The following is a 17538-nucleotide window of genomic DNA, read 5'->3' on the forward strand; positions in this document are numbered from 1 at the left end:
TAAATACAGACTTTTATATTTAAAATATAGCCTTTGAAAACTTTTGATATTAGGTGGAAATGTATCATGTAATCATACTTAAAGTAAAAAATTCAGCTAAGTGTCACATATTTGATGACCAGTTAAGTTTTTACATCTTGTTCTGGAATTCATTGGCTTCATAGAGACACAGCCTAAGGTTTCACACATATCATGCCAGTTACTCTTATTTCAATTAATTGAGACTCACTGGGTCTTCACCTTGACTCAACACTCTTTGCTTCTTTATTCTTCTCTGGTGTTGCTATATTCACGTTGCTCTTCTTCACAGAGCTTTTCCTTCTGCTGTGCTTCTGCCCAGCCCCATGTGGATGTTGTAGAAAGAAAACAAGGTGCTGGAGAAACATAGAAGCAAATCCAGTGTGGAGTCTGCCAATGGAGACCTGTATGGCCTTGGACACAGCTTTTTCTCTGAGACTTGGTTTCCTTTGTTCATACCAACACCACTTTACTGTATTATTGTGAGGATTTGAGATAATATTGTTAAGCATTTGCATGGAGGGCACACATGGAAAATAGGCAATGTTTATAAACTTTTGTTTTTATTCGTTAAATGCCAACTGATGCACCACTTAGTCTTGAAAGCTCTGAAGACAGAAGCAGTTTTTTACCTCCTCAAATATACATAGGTGCATTTTATTTGCAACTCGTTACATTTTTATGCGGCATTTTAGTTATTATGTATAAATTATAGTCTGTGTAGATTATCTCCTTTATACGACTTGAAATTTCTAGAGGAAAGGTTTCCATATTCATATGTGCACCATGCTTCCAGCCAGGAGCTTATGAATAATAGGTATAATAATAAGCAATTCAATCAGTATTTCTTTAAAGGAGCAAAAAGCACTTTCTTACAAAACTCCTATCAATTTTTAAGTTGGTCTCCTTTGGGTTTCCCCCAATTTCTCCAACTTTTCAATGCCCCACTAAATTGAACTACATAAAACGCCAAATGTTTCACAAAGTTTTCCGTCAAACATGATTTATTTAGCAATCACATGTAATAAGAAATACAGAAAAATACAGCATAATAAAAACACAAGAATTGTAGGTTGTCATGTTAAAAATTAAATAAAAGAGGTTTCGGTTAAATGAAAAGGCATATAAACTCCAAGATATATGTGTTGGGAAGCTGAGGTTAAAAATGCAAAGCAGTACATTCAAGGCGCAGCAGCCTAACCTATCAATCCCTCTCTTCAGATGGGCTCAACAGTAATGTTTGCAGAAAGGACAGGCACAGATAACCTCCACTCTGACCTTCTACTAATTAGTGCTAAGTAGTAGCTGTCTTACAGAGAGGAAAACAAAGGAAGAAATATAAAAGCTTAAAAGAAAAAAAAAAGAGAAGGAGGGAGTGTAGCAGATAGAAAGAGAGAGATTAGGAAAATAAGTACAGCAGCAGCATGACAAATCTTCTGAAGGAGTAAAACTTTTTTTTTTTTTTTTTTTTTTTTTTTTTTTTTTTGCACTCTCTCTGGAAGTTTGGTCACAGTGCTTTGTAAGTCGCATAACCTGGGAAATTAGGTTAAAGCCCATATACAGAAATTGATGAATTCTTTATATTCCTCTACTTTTTAGTAATAAGGTCTTATAGATCTTAAATATTGATAGAAACAAAGTGGATATGCCTCCTATGACATTTAAGAAATAGTATTTCTATTTACTTCTTCGAGAGATTCTATAGCTTTACTGACAGACAACTGGCTCAAATAGGAACAACAGTAATTACACTCCCCAGATAGATTCTATTTTAAATGCACAATATTTTCTAGCTGGTAAATAGTTTGCTTTAAAAAGACATTAAAAGCAGTAGTTACAGTCTCTCCATAAATAGAAATAAAAAGTCCATTTGAAAGGACAAAAAGTAACCATGATGTACATATCTATAAATGTTTTTCCCAGCACATTATTATAGATCAATCTTACTGCTTACATTTAAAATATCAATTACATTGTAATGTTTATGATACAATTCAATTATTTAGCTGTGTTTTGCACAAGATTCAGGTGACACTAAAGCCAAGGATCTATTCACAGAACAATTAAAAGCATTTTATACAGCCTACATCCAAATATATCTTAAATTACAATGATGCATACTAACTATGCATATAGAATATGGCTTACACATTAAAAGAGATCTAAGTTGTGAGTTATAAAATCTCACCACTTAGGCTTAAAAGCTTCCGATTGTACCCTTTTCTAAAATATTGCTTAACATAGTGGAACCCAGGAAGGAAGCAGGTGCAGCAGAAAACTCGTTAGGATGGATGGATCCTCCTTCACGTGATTTAACTGATGGCTACTCTTGATTCTTTCCAGCCAATTTTTACCTTTCACAAAGATAAATTCACTGAAGTTCACAATCATTGCAATGCTTGTACAGTGAAAAGTTACAACATCTAATTGTGCTTGACTTTTCTTGTCAGATAACAACACATAAAGGTAGTTTTTCAGCTTTGAGCAAAGGAAAGGGTTTGCACATGCTCAGGCAAAACATGACAAGGAAGCAGGGCCTCTGAGGGCTGCAGTTTGTTTCTGTGTAGTAAAATATAAAAGTCACGTCAAATAATGTTATCTGTACAGAAAAGTGTGGGTTTTCATTTTCATAGACATTTTTGAACACACACACACACACACACACATACATTCTTGTCTCTTATCTCTTGGCTGGTAAAATATTTTGTTACATCCTGATGGGATAAACATCCCACTGGCAAATTTCATTTTCCATTCTAGTGTCTGTCTCCACCAATGGCTGGTGGTCTTGTTATCATGAACTGTAGACAGCATGTGACTTACTTGTAACCACACCCATGGAGGTAATGCATTCGTGCTTTGAAACCATGGGGCTGGACGCAGGCTTGTACACGGGTTCAGAAGAAGGTTTCGCTGCCATTTCCCAGTATGAGAGTTTACAAACGCAGTGTTCATCAGGCCACCTAGCTGGGGATCTAATGCTCCACTGTTGGATTGTAGCATTGCTCTGATGCTTCAACCAGCTCCTCAGCATCCCGCCTGTCATTCCATTCCCATGCATTTAAAATAAGAAGGACAATCTAAATAGTCTATTCCCCAGCACAGCAAAAAAATTTTTTTCCATAATGTTGTTTTTGCTTCCTTTTATTTAAGACCTTGAAAAATTTATAGTTATAGCACTCTGTGTAAGACAGTGCAAGGAAGTAAATTTTGAAATATCTCATCTTCTGCACATGCATTGCACAGTCATTATGACAGAGTAAAAGCAAGAAAAATTAAAAACTGTCTGACTTTTGTTTCAAAAATTCCTCTGGCTTGATTGAAGAAGGCCAAATTGTGGAGGGAAAAAAATGGCACAAGCACTGGCCAAAAACTCTGATAAAAACTTGAGTGTATTTATTTGACCAGAGTTGCTAGCTCAAAATTTATGTTCTTCTTAATTCCTTGTATAGGAGTCAATTAAAATGGCCCAATCCAATTCTACGTTGAAAGAGGAGCTATAGCTTTGTGGAAAGTTGAGAATTCAGGATGTTTTCATGCTGTTTTCATTGTCCTGAAATAAAATCCAAATGAAAATGTAGATCAGAGAAGGAAGAGTGGGGAGTGGTTGGGCACATGCTCGTCAAAGAGTACACAATTTCAGTTAGATAGGAGGAATCAGTTCAAGAGGTCTACTGTAAAACATGGTTACCGTAGTTAAAAACCAATGCATCATATTCTTGAAAACTGCTGCTAAGAGAGATTTTAAATGTTCTCCCCACAAAAACAGATGAGCATGTGAAGTAATGTTAATCACATATGTTAATCATATGTTAATCAGCTTGATTTAGCCATTCCACAATTTCAAAAAAACGTGTTCACACCATTTTTATTTGTGAATTTAAAAATAAATAAATAAAAAGAAAAGAAAACATAGAAACTGAAGGTCATCATTTAGTCACACACAGGTATCAATTACTGTGTGGCAATTCACATTGCACTTTATATACCTTGTCAAAAATAAGGGATTTTTTTTTTTTTTCTTTTTTTTGTGAGAAAGAGTCTGGGTCTGTCGCCCAGGCTGGAGTGCAGTAGCGCCATCTCAGCTCACTGCAAGCTCTGCCTCCCTGGTTCATGATACTCTCCTGCCTCAGCCTCCCAAGTAGCTGAGACTACAGGCACCTGACACCACGCCCGGCTAATTTTTTGTATTTTCAGTAGAGACAGGATTTCACCATGTTAGCCAGGATGGTCCCAATCTCCTGACCTTGTGATCTGCCCGCCTTGGCCTCCCAAAGTGCTGGGATTACAGGCATGAGCCACCGTGCCCAGCCTGCTTTCTTTATCTACTATCTTTCTAATAGAGAGTGGTTTTATATCAGTTGGAATTTCTCTTCCTATTTCTGCTCTGGGTGTGTGTGCGTGTGTTTGTATATGTGTGTGTTCAATTCCAGCAAAAAACTGGTTCTCTAGATCAGATAGGCATATGGGCCTGGCAGGCAGTGTAAATGAGTTAAGTGGGCCAGTGTGAGTGTAAAACAACTAGACTCACAGGGACCATAGTCAACTAAAGAACATAAGCCCTGCCTAAAGACATTCCAAAAGATATTTTAAATCAGTGTGAAAGCCCAGACAAGTCTACTGACTAAATACAGCCCACAAATCATCAATTTTTGATGTCTTATTGTATAGCACACAATGTTAAAGAGTAGGCAATGGTCACGATAGGGAACGCTATCCTCCCAGTGCATAACAGGTCTGACAGTGGCTTGCTTTTGAAATGCCAGAATTTCCTGACATATCTTTCAAGAAAGATCATGTGATAAATGATATGCCATTAGCTTTTTAAATAACAAAGCAGCCTGGGATTATACATCCAACCATTCTATTTTATTTCCTTTAATAAACAAAAACATAAAAGAAAAATTTAAGCAAAACAAAACACTTTCATGGACTAAAATCTCTTAGAAATGATGGCAAAATTTTACAACAATGTGAAAAGTAGATTTCAAGGGCTTTTTTCTTGTCCTAAGTGTAGTGTTGCACATTGATTTATGAAATCTCAACACGGCACAGATTTAATTAGAGCTCAATATTTTCTGGGAAAGTGCCTCACAGTGGCACCTACACATTGAGAGCAAAGCAGGCAATGGCTTTCAGAGACATGGCCAGGCTGCTATAACATCTATACTTTCTGTGATGGCAGCCAGCAAAGAATTAGCTATCAGTCACAAAGAAGGTGTGCTATATTTGCAACAGAAACCCTGCAAGCCAATTCTGACCCTCAGACATATTTTTTCTTGTCCACAAAGCATTTCAAAAAACTTTGAGCCAACAGGAAAAATTGGAAGAGTTTACATAAAGAATCTTTCTTAACCACTAGAAACAGCTGGCAACACTGGGCCCTTGCTCTTTCAGAGTAAAAATCTGTCAGAGCCAGAGAGAAGCTGACTGTAGCCTTCAGATTGGGGGTGCTGTGTCCTCTCTGTTTCCAGGACTGATCACTGCCTGCTGTCTCCCAGACACCATGCCTGAGTCACAGTTGCCAATTGTCACCACTCCTGTTGTTTTTAGACCTTGCCCATCTCCCTCATTTAAAAGACCTATTTGTTTTTGAAGCTATGTGAATTTCTGTCTGAAGTTTGAGTAAAGATATTCCAACAATTAAACTTTGCACCAATTAACTTTGAGATAATTCCTTTAACATATATTGTAGGACTGTATCAACTCAGTTGCAGCAGAATTCTATTGAGGCTACATAATTAGTGAACATACAAAATTTATAAGGTGCTACTGAAGACCATATTTCCTGGAAAACTGTGCACCAAAGGCAGGGCTTTCTCAAACTGAGAAGGAAGCTAAATAATTTAATTGGCCTTGACAGAAAAAGAAATTGCCAAATCGTCTACTCGGGCTTAAATATTATATTTAGTTTGAGGAGGCCTCAAACTGTTCTAGCTTTGGGGGTTTTTTAGTTGAAAAATGTAAAAAGGGGCCGGGTGCAGTGGCTCAGGCTCACGCCTGTAATCCTAGCACTTTGGGAGGCCGAGGCAGGCAGATTGCCTGAGCTCAGGAGTTTGAGACCAGCCTGGGCAACACGGTGAAACCCCATCTCTACTAAAGCACAAAAAAATGAGCCAGGAGTGGCGGCGTGCGCCTGTAGTCCCAGCTTCTTGCGGGACTGAGGCAGGAGAATTGCTTGAACCTGGGAGGCAGAGAGGTTGCAGTGAGCTGAGATCGCGCAACTGCACTCCAGCCTGGACAACAGAGCGAGACTCGGTCTCCAAAAAAAAAAAAAAAAAAAAAAAAGAAGGAAAAAGAAAAATGCAAAAAGATACTTCATTAACTGCTAACTGAATCTCATCAAAACCTTTTCTGATGAAATGCCAGACTCTCACTTACAGATATACATTTATATATACACACACACACATATATAGATATACATATGTATGCATATAAATTGCCTTAGGTATTTTCATACAATGAACAGTTATTTTCACAAATGTATTGGTAACCTGTTATCTACACACAATTTTTGGAAAATTTTCATAAATATTTAAGATCCGTTATCATAAATGTCTAGGAAATGCTGATCCTAAAGTTTTGTTTTGATGCTATGTGATGTATACTGGCTTGAATATGACCTGTAGGAAAAATTCTTAATTTTGTTTTACTTGGTTTTATAAAGATACACATTTGCCAACAAAACCCTTTGTGACTTAAAACATCTATAAATATTCCGCTGAATTAGTTTTCCCTAAAATATACCTCCGGGGCTTCACTGTGTATCATGAGGACATAAGGAGTCTTCTAAAATGATCACGGGCTCTCGAGGTAATAAATTTATAGTCTGGATAGACAGTAGGGGGAGGAACTGATGTAGCATATAAAACAATATATTTGTTAAAGATAGAGAGGGGTTTTCTTTGCTGAATAGTCACTTTGAACTTGATTTCTTTCCAAGCTTTATATACAAAATAGGGATCACACTCACTAACTCTGGAATTGTTGAGAAGATTCAGTAAGATAATATATACAAGATGTCCACCACAGTGCCTGACACTTTATTGTTGCTATTAATGAAACTATTCTTATGAATAAAAGACAGTTTTACAACTAACTGTCTTTGTAACTCAAGAATATTGAGGAAGAAATTATTTTAAAAGCGAATCACGTTTTAGCACTTTCACATCTAAAGTAACAGCTGTGGAACTAATAGCAAAATCTCTACGGTTTGGAATGGTACCCACAGCATTTTCTCTTGCCCCAACCCACCACCCCAACAACAGGATGTGTTACAACACTTGGATTTTGTTCTTTACTTCTTCTTATTTTTAGTAGATATTAAGACATCTCCATTGTAAATACACATCCCTCCTATCTAACTGCCCATATCTCCGCCATCGGTTCAAGACAAATGAGTTCTCAATTTTAGTGGACAGAAATATCAACAGACTGACTTATCAAAAATTCAAATTTTCAAGGCATCACTCCCAGAGTTAATAATTTCATAGACTGAAAACAAGCCCTAGAAGCTGAATTTTTAAAAAGAGAACCATAAATGCACATGTTCACAGATTTTAATGAATATGATATTTGCTTTATAATATGTACTTGCTTTGTTTTAATTACTGGATATAAACATATTTTTACATATAATAAAACAAGAAATCAGTCTAAAACATTTATATTTCCTACATGACATGGAAAAAGCAATGAGGATTAAACATTCCCATGAACTTATTTATTATTATTATTTTGAGATGGAGTCTTGCACTGTCACCCTGGCTGGAGTATAGTGGCCTGATCTCAGTTCACTGCAACCTCTGCCTCCCAGGTTCAAGCGATTCTCCTGCCTCAGTCTCCCAAGTAGCTGGGATTACAGGTGCCTGCCACCACACCCAGCTAATTTTTTTGTATTTTTAGTAGAGACAGGATTTCACTATGTTGGCCAGGCTGGTCTCAAACTCCTGACCTTGTGGTTCGCCTGCCTTGGCCTCGAAAAGTGCTGGGATCACAAGTGTGAGTCACCGTGCCCGGCCATTTTTAAAATTATTTTTAAAGAATGAAAATTTCAGTCTCAGTAAATATAATTTTTGTTGATTAACAAATTAAGAACTCTTTGAAAAGGTAAATATTTAAAATTTACCTGTTAAGATTTTGTCTCAAAGGATTAATAGAGATTTTAAAAAAATATCTAGGAAGGCATTTAAATAGGATAATTTCATCTCTAACGGTATTCTGCAAACCATTTATTTTAGAAGTTAAGTTTCTTGTCTATAAAATAAAGTTACCTCTCATGTTTAAAATGACAGAAGTCTTTAAGGTGTTTCAGGCCTATGAATGTGTCTCATGTTTTTCTTCAGCATTTACTAGGTCTTCTGAGTTCTTATGAAGATCAGGTTCACCTAAAAACATAAGGAAACAAAACCAAAACAAAACAAAATAAAGCTTTGGAAAAAACTAGTAAGATTAGGAGACTGAAGAACTTTGTAAAATGTTGAAGACTGAATTTTACAATGGATTTTGTGGCACAGGTTTTCAAAGATACCAAACACTTTCCTTTCAGCCTGTGGATCTACATAGTATAACAAGCTGTCTTCTGTTGGTTACATAACTTTCTCAAGCTGTGATTTAATCTGAGAATACAGAAATAAAATAGATGAAACATGTTTAAACATCTATTAAATCTCATGTAAAAAATCATGTTTTTTTCTGAATATTTTTTAATTGGAACAAATTCCTTTAACTAAACCTTCTAATGATCAATGTCTTTTACCACACATTGCTTAGTTGCTATGAATTTTTAAAAATGAGTATGAAAGGATAGTAGTGTTTAAGATACAATCTGTCAAGACAAACTAATCTTGGAATCACTCAGTTTCCATATAAACTTTGAAGAAAAATAAAATATTAGCATGGAAAAATCTTTCAACATATCTGGAGAGGTTGTAGAGAATCTATGAAAATAGAAGTATAAAGCAAAATGTTTAGATAAAAGAGTCTTATTACATAAGTAACAAAGTAAACAAAATAAACAGAAATTAATTTTTGAGTCAGTTACTTGAAATATCTTGATAGTTCAGGAAATAGTCATATATAATGGAAAGTTCTTTCTGTCTGAAGTTTGAGTAGATATTCTAACAATTAAACTTTGCGCCAATTAACTTTGTTATAATTCCTTTAACATGTATTGTAGGATTGTATCAACTCAGTTGCAGCAGATTTTTGTTGAGGTTATGCAACTAGTGGACATACAGAATTTATCAGGTGCTATTACAAAGCAATTTTGTCTTGAAAGTATGCAGGGTGGGGACTTATCTTCTCAGCCAAGATCAAAATGTCAGGTAGTCTCATTACTTTCCTGATCATTCTTAGAGAACTAAAAACATCCTGTGATCACATTAAGTTGCCAAAGTCTCAAATCAGACAATAGAAGTTCTGGTCTCATGTAATACACATCGTCAAACAAAAATAAGACTCCTTTCCCACCTTGGGTTTGTTACAGAACCCAAAAATGGTGCATGTGTGTGGAGCGGGGTGGGGTGTGTATGGTTGATGTTTCTCTCATTTCTTCTTTGCTCTCTCTCTACTGGCTACTTTGGACTCCTGAGCAGGGGAGAGAAGAAGGCTAAGAGGAGCAGCAGTGTTGTAGGATGGCTTTGCACTCACTAGACCTGGCAGGCATTTACAGCTGCCTTTATTTTCTTATAAGAAGCACACTCATGGGCTCTTAACAGACTTCTTGTCAAGGACCATGGCTTTTTACCAGGTTGGTAAGACCCATGAATCTCTGGCTTCTTTACAATGTCCACAGCTCCTGGAAATTTGTTGGTACATTTCCAGCTTCTGTCTGCTGAGGTCCCATCACCCTTCCAAATGTGGGTGGGTACATTTGGTTCACATGACACACTCTTGAGGCATTTGTTTCCATGAATGACTGGAAGAAAAGCTGAAACCTACACAGCTGTCTCTCTTTTGGCTCACCTGCCAACACTTAACTCTTTAGATCTCTCAGGTAGGAACTAGATTCCATTCCCAATATCTTCTTAACTTCAATCTCCCCAAGGGTCTTGGTGAAGTTCTCCTCCCTTGATTTGAGGTGAAGAAGGAAGCATTTCTACACTTTTCCCAATAGCAGATAAGTTTTTAAAGAAATCCTCTTCATAAATCTTTTTTTTTTCGAGCTCAATAACCTGACCCTTTCATTTGTTTGAATTGGGAAAGGGTTTTATGCATCTTATTACTGAGTTATGAATCTTCTTTGAAATTCTTGTCTCAAAAATCAGGTTTTTTTCTGACATTTATCATGTTAGAGTCTTGGCTTAAACTTTGGATTTAATGTTCTGTTACTTAAGACTAGATTAGAACAGAACAAAACAGTCTAGAATAGAACAGAACATAGTAAAAAGAACAGACTGAATTACGAGAAAGGAATAGAAGTAATCAACTAAGTCACTGGTTCTCAAAATTTTTTAGAGAACTTTTTACAATGGATAAAGGACACTAAGGCCATCCACTACCAAAGTATTTATCTTATTTCTAGTGGATAAAGAAATCAGCAGTAATAAATGAGTAAAAGAAAAACGAAGAAAGTAATCAAATGGTAACAAGGCAGCAATTATAAAAAATAACAAATCCCTAAATGATACACATATTATACCCAATAATAATTCTGTACATGTGATTAGCAACAATTAAAAACTATGATGAACTCATGATAACAGTTTTGTAGCACTGAAGAAGGGTCTTCCTTGAAAACTAAAATTCCAGCTCTTTTCAGGGATAGACACACAATTGCTAAGGAATTTCATGACAGCCAGATAGTAGAGTCCTCAGCAAATCCAAATTACATTACTTCTAGTTGATAAATCTTTAGTTGTAGAAGCCTTTACAATTAACTTGGGCAATAATACTTGTTAGTGACCCTTAGTATGTCATAAAAAAGGAAGTCATATTATTCTGACATATCATTTTCCCACAAAGAGGAAATAATTTGGATTTTCAATCCATTAAATATCACCTAAGAAGACCTTTATGGCCCAAGAGTGTACCATATAAAGGCTTTGAGAAACATCCATATACCAAGGCTCCAAACGGTTTTGAATCGTAGGTCCCTCTTGTAGTCTGGTGAAACCTATGGCCAGCTTTTCAATGTAAAATTTATAAATAAAATAAAATATATATGATTACTACGAATTCTAATCAAAATACAGTTATCAACATATTTACGTAAACCTAGTGATGTGCTATAGTATTATATATGCTTCTTTATTAATGCTTTAAATTAAAAGATCTAATTGAAGGTCTACTATCTGTTTTGAAATAATGATATCAAATGATACTTCAAGGTTGCTACACTAAATGTAAGTGTGTAATAAGTATATAATAAATAAATAGATATATAGTTCTATTGATGACAAAAATACCATAAATGTTGATGTATATTTTTTCCTACAAATGAAGGAAATGATAAATTTCAGTTAAAGACTAGTAAAAAGAAATCCCTCTCTAAGTATTCCGACCCTCCCTATATAACCCTGCATTAAAACTTGATCTAGTCTAACTTCATTTTTCAGGCAAGAAATAGGCCCAGAATAATCAGCTGACTTTCTACAATGCAGATTATAAATAGATAACCTGAAGTCAAAACGACTGGCTTTTAATTCACTGATACTTCAAGAAGACCAGTAATGTGACCTTTGAATTTCATTTTACTGGAAGGGTTTGCAAGGTCATATATATAGAAAGCTGCTTATTAGGAATGAATGCAAGTGGCCTGCTCAAAGAAATTGCATATAAACTTGTTTGTCAGCCAGGAAAAAGAGTGAAAATAAAGGAACATCCATAATTCTATTCATTTCAAAGAGTTTTAGGTGTTCATCTCAACCAGTTTCAAAAGTTCAAGTCTAAAAAAAGTAATTTGTAAAATGATAAGAAATATTATGAGTTTGCTTTGTAAATAGAGTCTCAATTCTTCAAGGAGCAGCAAGGGGATAGTTGTTATAGGAGAGACGCTTACCAAAACCAACAGAAATCCTCTAAATTTAGCTAATCTAGGCTTTTAGATTGCAATTTGAGCTCGCTTTTCCCATATTAGAATCATAATGTGTTAGACTCCTGGTGCTGTAAATAACACTTGCAGGGAATTACAACAAACACACTATCAAGTGGATATTAGAGACTTTTGTTCTCCAGTCACGGTCTCACTATCTGAGAAATAACCTGTTAGGATAAATTATTATACAATTGAGAATATGACAATAATAATCAATACTTTGTGAATACCTACTAGGTGGCAGACACTATTCTAAGTGCTTCACTCACCTCACTTCCCTGAATCCTCTCTGCAAATTTATTATTATTATTATTATTATTATTATTATTATTAGAGACGAAATTTTGCTGTTGTTGTCCAGGCTGGAGTGCAATGGTGTGATCTCAGCCCACTGCAACCTCAGTCTCCTGGGTTCAAGCAATTCTCCTGCTTCAGCCTCCCAAGTAGCTGGGACTATAGGTATCCACCACCACGCTCAGCTAATTTTTTTTTGTTTTTTGTTTTTTGTTTTTTTGTATTTTTCATAGAGATGAGTTTCACGTGTTGGCCAAGCTGGCCCTGAACCCTGACCTTCAGGTGATCCACCTGCCTTGGCCTCCCAAAGTGCTGGAATTACATGTGTGAGCCACCACACCTGGCCTCCCTCACAGCAACCGTATAAAGTAAGGTTAAACAATTGTGGAAGCTGAGACATAGCTTGAAAGCTATCTGCCCAAAGTCTTAAAGCCAGCAAGCAGCTGGATCCCTCTGAAAAAGGACAACCAGAATATTGGCCTCTAGTTTGACTGTTTCCCAAGCTACAATCGTGAGTAACCTACCCTCACCATTTCTGCCATATTCATATGCCACCTATCCTCTCACTTACCTAATATTTTTCTTTAAATAGACTTTAAATTCACTCTTTTAAAAAATTAGTTTTGTTCTCAATAGTAATTTTCCTACCACAGAAATAAATTTTTTGTTCTTTTTGTATTTTTCTAATACCTCAAATCCATAATTAAAAGATCATTTCTCATGTAGATATAAAAAACAAAATGATTTAATAGCTTATTTTGCACTCCCTATTTTTGACTTACCTAGCCCAACAATCCCTGCATGTGAGTAGGAAAATCATTGTTATGATTTTCATTTTAGGGATGAGAAAGTCATGATTAGAGGGGTAACTGACTCTTCCAAGGCACCATAGCCTAGGTGAATTTGGGAGACAGAATCACAAGCTATTCCTCAGAGCAATGCCCTGGTTAATTTTTTCAATTTACAGCAATAGTAAATGGTGTTTGAAATATACTTACCACAGATTTGGTTTGTGCAGTCTTTTCAACAGAAATACTAGCTCTGAGTAACACTGCATTCTTATTTCTTCATGAGAAGAATATTATCTTTGCTATGTATAACAGTATTTCCTTAAGCAGACACGTCTCTAAGTTGCTTCAGTTTTACTTTTAGACCATTTATATAGTTTATGTTGCAGATAACTAGAATAAATTGGTGATCAAAGATTAAAGTTACAGTCATTGGAGAAATGTAATGTAGGATAAATCAGATATTCTGATTTTAATTGGTGTTCTGGCACCCATATAATGTAGTTTGCCTTACATGCTGGGAAAAAGAAATCTGTTTTAATTCCAGGGGAAATACTTTCCCTATTTTTTTCCTCTTAATTTTAATGGAGAAAAAGCAGTTGTATGTGTTCTTTTACTTCGCAGTATGCATGAAGGCAACAGTAAGATAAGAGAGGACCGCACACTAGGTAGAAGAAAAAGAAGACTGTGAAAACAAAATTCCACTTAATTCCCAAATATGCTAGCTCCAATCCTGTAAAATTAGAGAAAGTAATACCTTAAAGTGTTACATAAGATACAAATCAAGAAATAGGTAAATTATGTATTGGTTCACTAAAGAAAAACAAAAACATCTGATTTTGAGGAAAATACAGCAATTTACTTTAGCAAGCTTTAGACTTATACCCAATGCATATGTGCTAGGCATCTTGATATGTAGAGAGTTTTACAGGTGATCTATGGAAAATGAAAATTTTATATGTATATTCATCTGCAAATCAGTGAAATTATACTCAACTTGGGGCAGCTAATACCTTATCAAATAGCCAGAAATCTTAATGCTTAAGTTACACTGAAAGAGTTTAACAATGTAGGAGGTAGTTGAATTGTCTCCTTGAAAGAGTTGTCTAATATTGGGTCTAAAGGTTGTATATGTTTTGTTGGCACACAGGTAGGAGTATGCTCTTAGTGAAGGGATAAGGAGGTATAGTGGAGTCTGAGCAAAGGCAGGAGGTTGAAAAGAAAAATGATATATGCCGGGAAAGGAATGAAGTCCAATTGAGAAAACTACTGTGAGCTCCTACCCACTGGTTAAAGCAATTATTTCTCCATCGGAGTGTCATTCTTTTAGAGGAAGACTCAGATAGCTATTAAAATGTTATTATTCCTAGAAGGGAACTTTGTGACTGAATTGCAGATCTTCTTTTTTTTTTTTTTTTTTTTTTTTTGAGATGGAGTCTAGCTCTGTTGCCCAGGCTGGAGTGCAATGGCCGGATCTCAGCTCACTGCAAGCCCCGCCTCCCGGGTTCACGCCATTCTCCTGCCTCAGCCTCCCGAGTAGCTGGGAGTACAGGCGCCCGCCACCTCGCCCGGCTAATTTTTTTTGTATTTTAGTAGAGACGGAGTTTCACCGTGTTAGCCAGGATGGTCTCGATCTCCTGAACTCGTGATCCGCCCGTCTCGGCCTCCCAAAGTGCTGGGATTACAGGCTTGAGCCACCGCGCCCGGCCTGCAGATCTTCTTAAAAGAAAGCAGGGTCTGAAGAGCAGGGAGACGATAAGAATGTACGGGCATTAATTGAAGGTAGAGAAGATGGTGGTGGCAATGGAGAGAGCAGCTCTGGAGTGGTGAAGTTAAGACCATTCAAATCACACTTTATCTCTTGTAAAGAGTGGCAGGAATCAGCCATGGAAATGCTCAGATTTGGCTCTTAGAGGCAAGCTGATGTGGAAGGCAACATGGGGCTGCTCTAATTTCTCAATTAGGATGAAAAATGGGATGAAAATTGAGTCTGATGTTGGAGATACTGAAGGGTAGGAGATTCAGAGGCAGGTAAGGGATGAGAAATTACATAAAAGGTACAATGTACACTATTAGGGTGATGGCTGTACTTGAGTGTGAGAGATGTGCCAAAAATTCACATATTCTTTATCTCTATAAATAGGACAAATTAACTATAGAATATTGATTTTAACTATCTACCTAAGTGAGTTTCAAAAGCTAGAACTTGGAAAAAATAATTTGTAAAATGATGAAAACATTTTGGCTTTCCTTTAAGTACTCTGAATAAACTATTCTGGTTGATTGAGTTTTCTTTGTAAAGCTGGATGAAGAAAACAAACAAACAATAACAACAACAACAAAAAACAAACCTCAATTGTCTTTAGTAAAACTGTCAATACATAAATCCATTTCTGTGCCTGAATGGAGAATGCTGAATATGATTGAATTTGTTTTGATGATGACAATCATGTAAAAACAAAAACAAAAAATCCTGAGGTGCATTGTTCTAAACATAAACCATTAATTCTCTCCTATACATGTGCACTAGATATATACCTGTCAAATATGTATCATTCATCTTTATCTTGAAAGGATCTGGGAAGCTGATATGGTTTGGCTGTGTCCCTACCCATATCTCACCTTGAACTTAATAATCACCACGTGTCAAGGGCAGGGCCAGGTGAAGATAATTGAATCATGGGGGCAGTTTCCCCATACTGTTCTCATGGTAGTGAATAAGTCACGCGAGATCTGATGGTTTAATAAATGGGAGTTCCCGTGCCTCTTGCCTCTCTTGCCTGCTGCCATGTAAGCCACGCCTTTGCTTCTCCTTTGCCTTCCACGGTGATTGTGATGCCTCCTCAGCCATGTGGAGCTGTGAGTCCATTAAACCTCTTTCTTTTATAAATTACCCAGTCTCAAGTACGTCTTTATTAGCAGTGTGAGAACAGATTACTACAGAAATCATTTAAAAATCAATTCTTAAATTTTCTGGTTTGTTACCATTATCAATTTACAAGTTAAAAAATTAATTGAAGGATCTACTTTCAATGTGGAATTTTATAACATAATACTATTACTGACAAATTATTTTTCAAGTTGCTCAGCTTTAAGAATGTCAGAAAAAAAAATAAGGCATTCATATTATGTAATTTTACCACTTATCCGAAATCACTCACCTATAATTTTTCATTGTTCTGAGCTCTTTTTTTTTTAAATGGGCCCAAACATGAATATAAAAAATATGTCAAATTTTAAATTCTGTGATTTGTTTGTTTGTTTGTTTTTTGTTTTTTAGACAGGGTCTCATTCTGGTCACCCAGGCTAGAATGCAGTGGTGCTATCATGGCTCAACTGCAGCCTCCACCTCCTGGGCTCAGGTGATCCTCCCAACTTCAGACTCCCAAGTAGCTGGAACCACACAAGCACGCCACCATGCCCAGGTACTGTTTTATACTTTTTGTGGAGATGGGGTTTCGTCATGTTGCCCAGGCTGGTCTTGAACTGCTGGACTCAAGCAATCTGCTCACCTCAGCCTCCAAAAGTGTTGGGATTACAGGCATGAGCCACCATGTCCAGCTGGGAAATTCTGGCTCTTTATGCAATAACCTTAAAATGATGCAATACACAACCACATTTATATTTTAAATTCTTCTATTTGACTAAATATGGACTAGATATATACATGTAGGATAAGCATGTATCATTCATCTTTATCATGAATGGCTGTAGGAAATTGATATGGTTTGGCTGTGTTCCCACCTATATCTCACCTTGAACTATAATAATCCCCACTTCAGTCGGGTGCAGTGGCTCACGCCTGTAATCCCAGCACTTTGTGGGGCTGAGGTGGGTGGATCACCTGAGGCCGGGAGTTCGAGACCAGCCTGACCAACATGGAGAAACCACATCTCTACTAAAAATATAGAAAATTAGCTGGGCGTCGTGGCACATGCCTGTAATACCAGTTACTCGGGGATCAATTCTGAGGCAGAATTGCTTGAACCCGGGAGGCAGATGTTGCCGGTGAGCCAAGATCACGCCATTGCACTCCAGCCTGGGCAAAAAGAGAGAAACTCCATCTCAATAATAATAATAGTAATCATCCCCACGTGTCAAGTGCGGGACCAGGTGAAGATAATTGAATCATGGTTACAGTTTCTCCCATGCTGTTCTCGTGGTGGTGAATAAGTCTCATGAGATCTGATGGTTTTATAAACGGGAGCTCACCTGCACAAGCTCTCTTGCCTGCCGCCATGTAAGCCATGACTTTGCCATGATTGTGAGGCCTCAACAGCCATATCAATAATCTGTCTATATGTATTTTAGCATAAAGTGTTACTATAGCTCAAATTATTTTATCCTAAGTTATCTGTACAGGAAATTGCATAAGAACATAACTTAGTAAGGAGGAAT

The 17538-nt window shown here is 36.6% G+C and overlaps 1 protein-coding gene across 4 annotated transcripts in view; it reads right to left on the reverse strand.

Annotated features, from left to right (window-relative positions):
* Positions 1-994: 994 nt before the first annotated feature.
* The window catches only part of PDE1A (phosphodiesterase 1A), a 431299-nt gene continuing 414755 nt past the window's right edge, over positions 995-17538 (reverse strand). For all 4 annotated transcript variants that reach the window (XM_065525726.2, XM_005573638.5, XM_065525725.2 and 1 more), the window contains 2 exons: positions 8295-8408; positions 995-3571 (listed from right to left, as the gene is read on the reverse strand). In XM_065525726.2, the coding sequence (XP_065381798.1) occupies positions 8338-8408 (71 nt within the window). In that variant the 3' untranslated portion in view covers positions 995-3571; positions 8295-8337. The remainder of the gene's footprint in view (positions 3572-8294; positions 8409-17538) is intronic.

Source organism: Macaca fascicularis, chromosome 12 (genome assembly GCF_037993035.2).
Source record: "Macaca fascicularis isolate 582-1 chromosome 12, T2T-MFA8v1.1".
Taxonomy (NCBI): domain Eukaryota; kingdom Metazoa; phylum Chordata; class Mammalia; order Primates; family Cercopithecidae; genus Macaca; species Macaca fascicularis.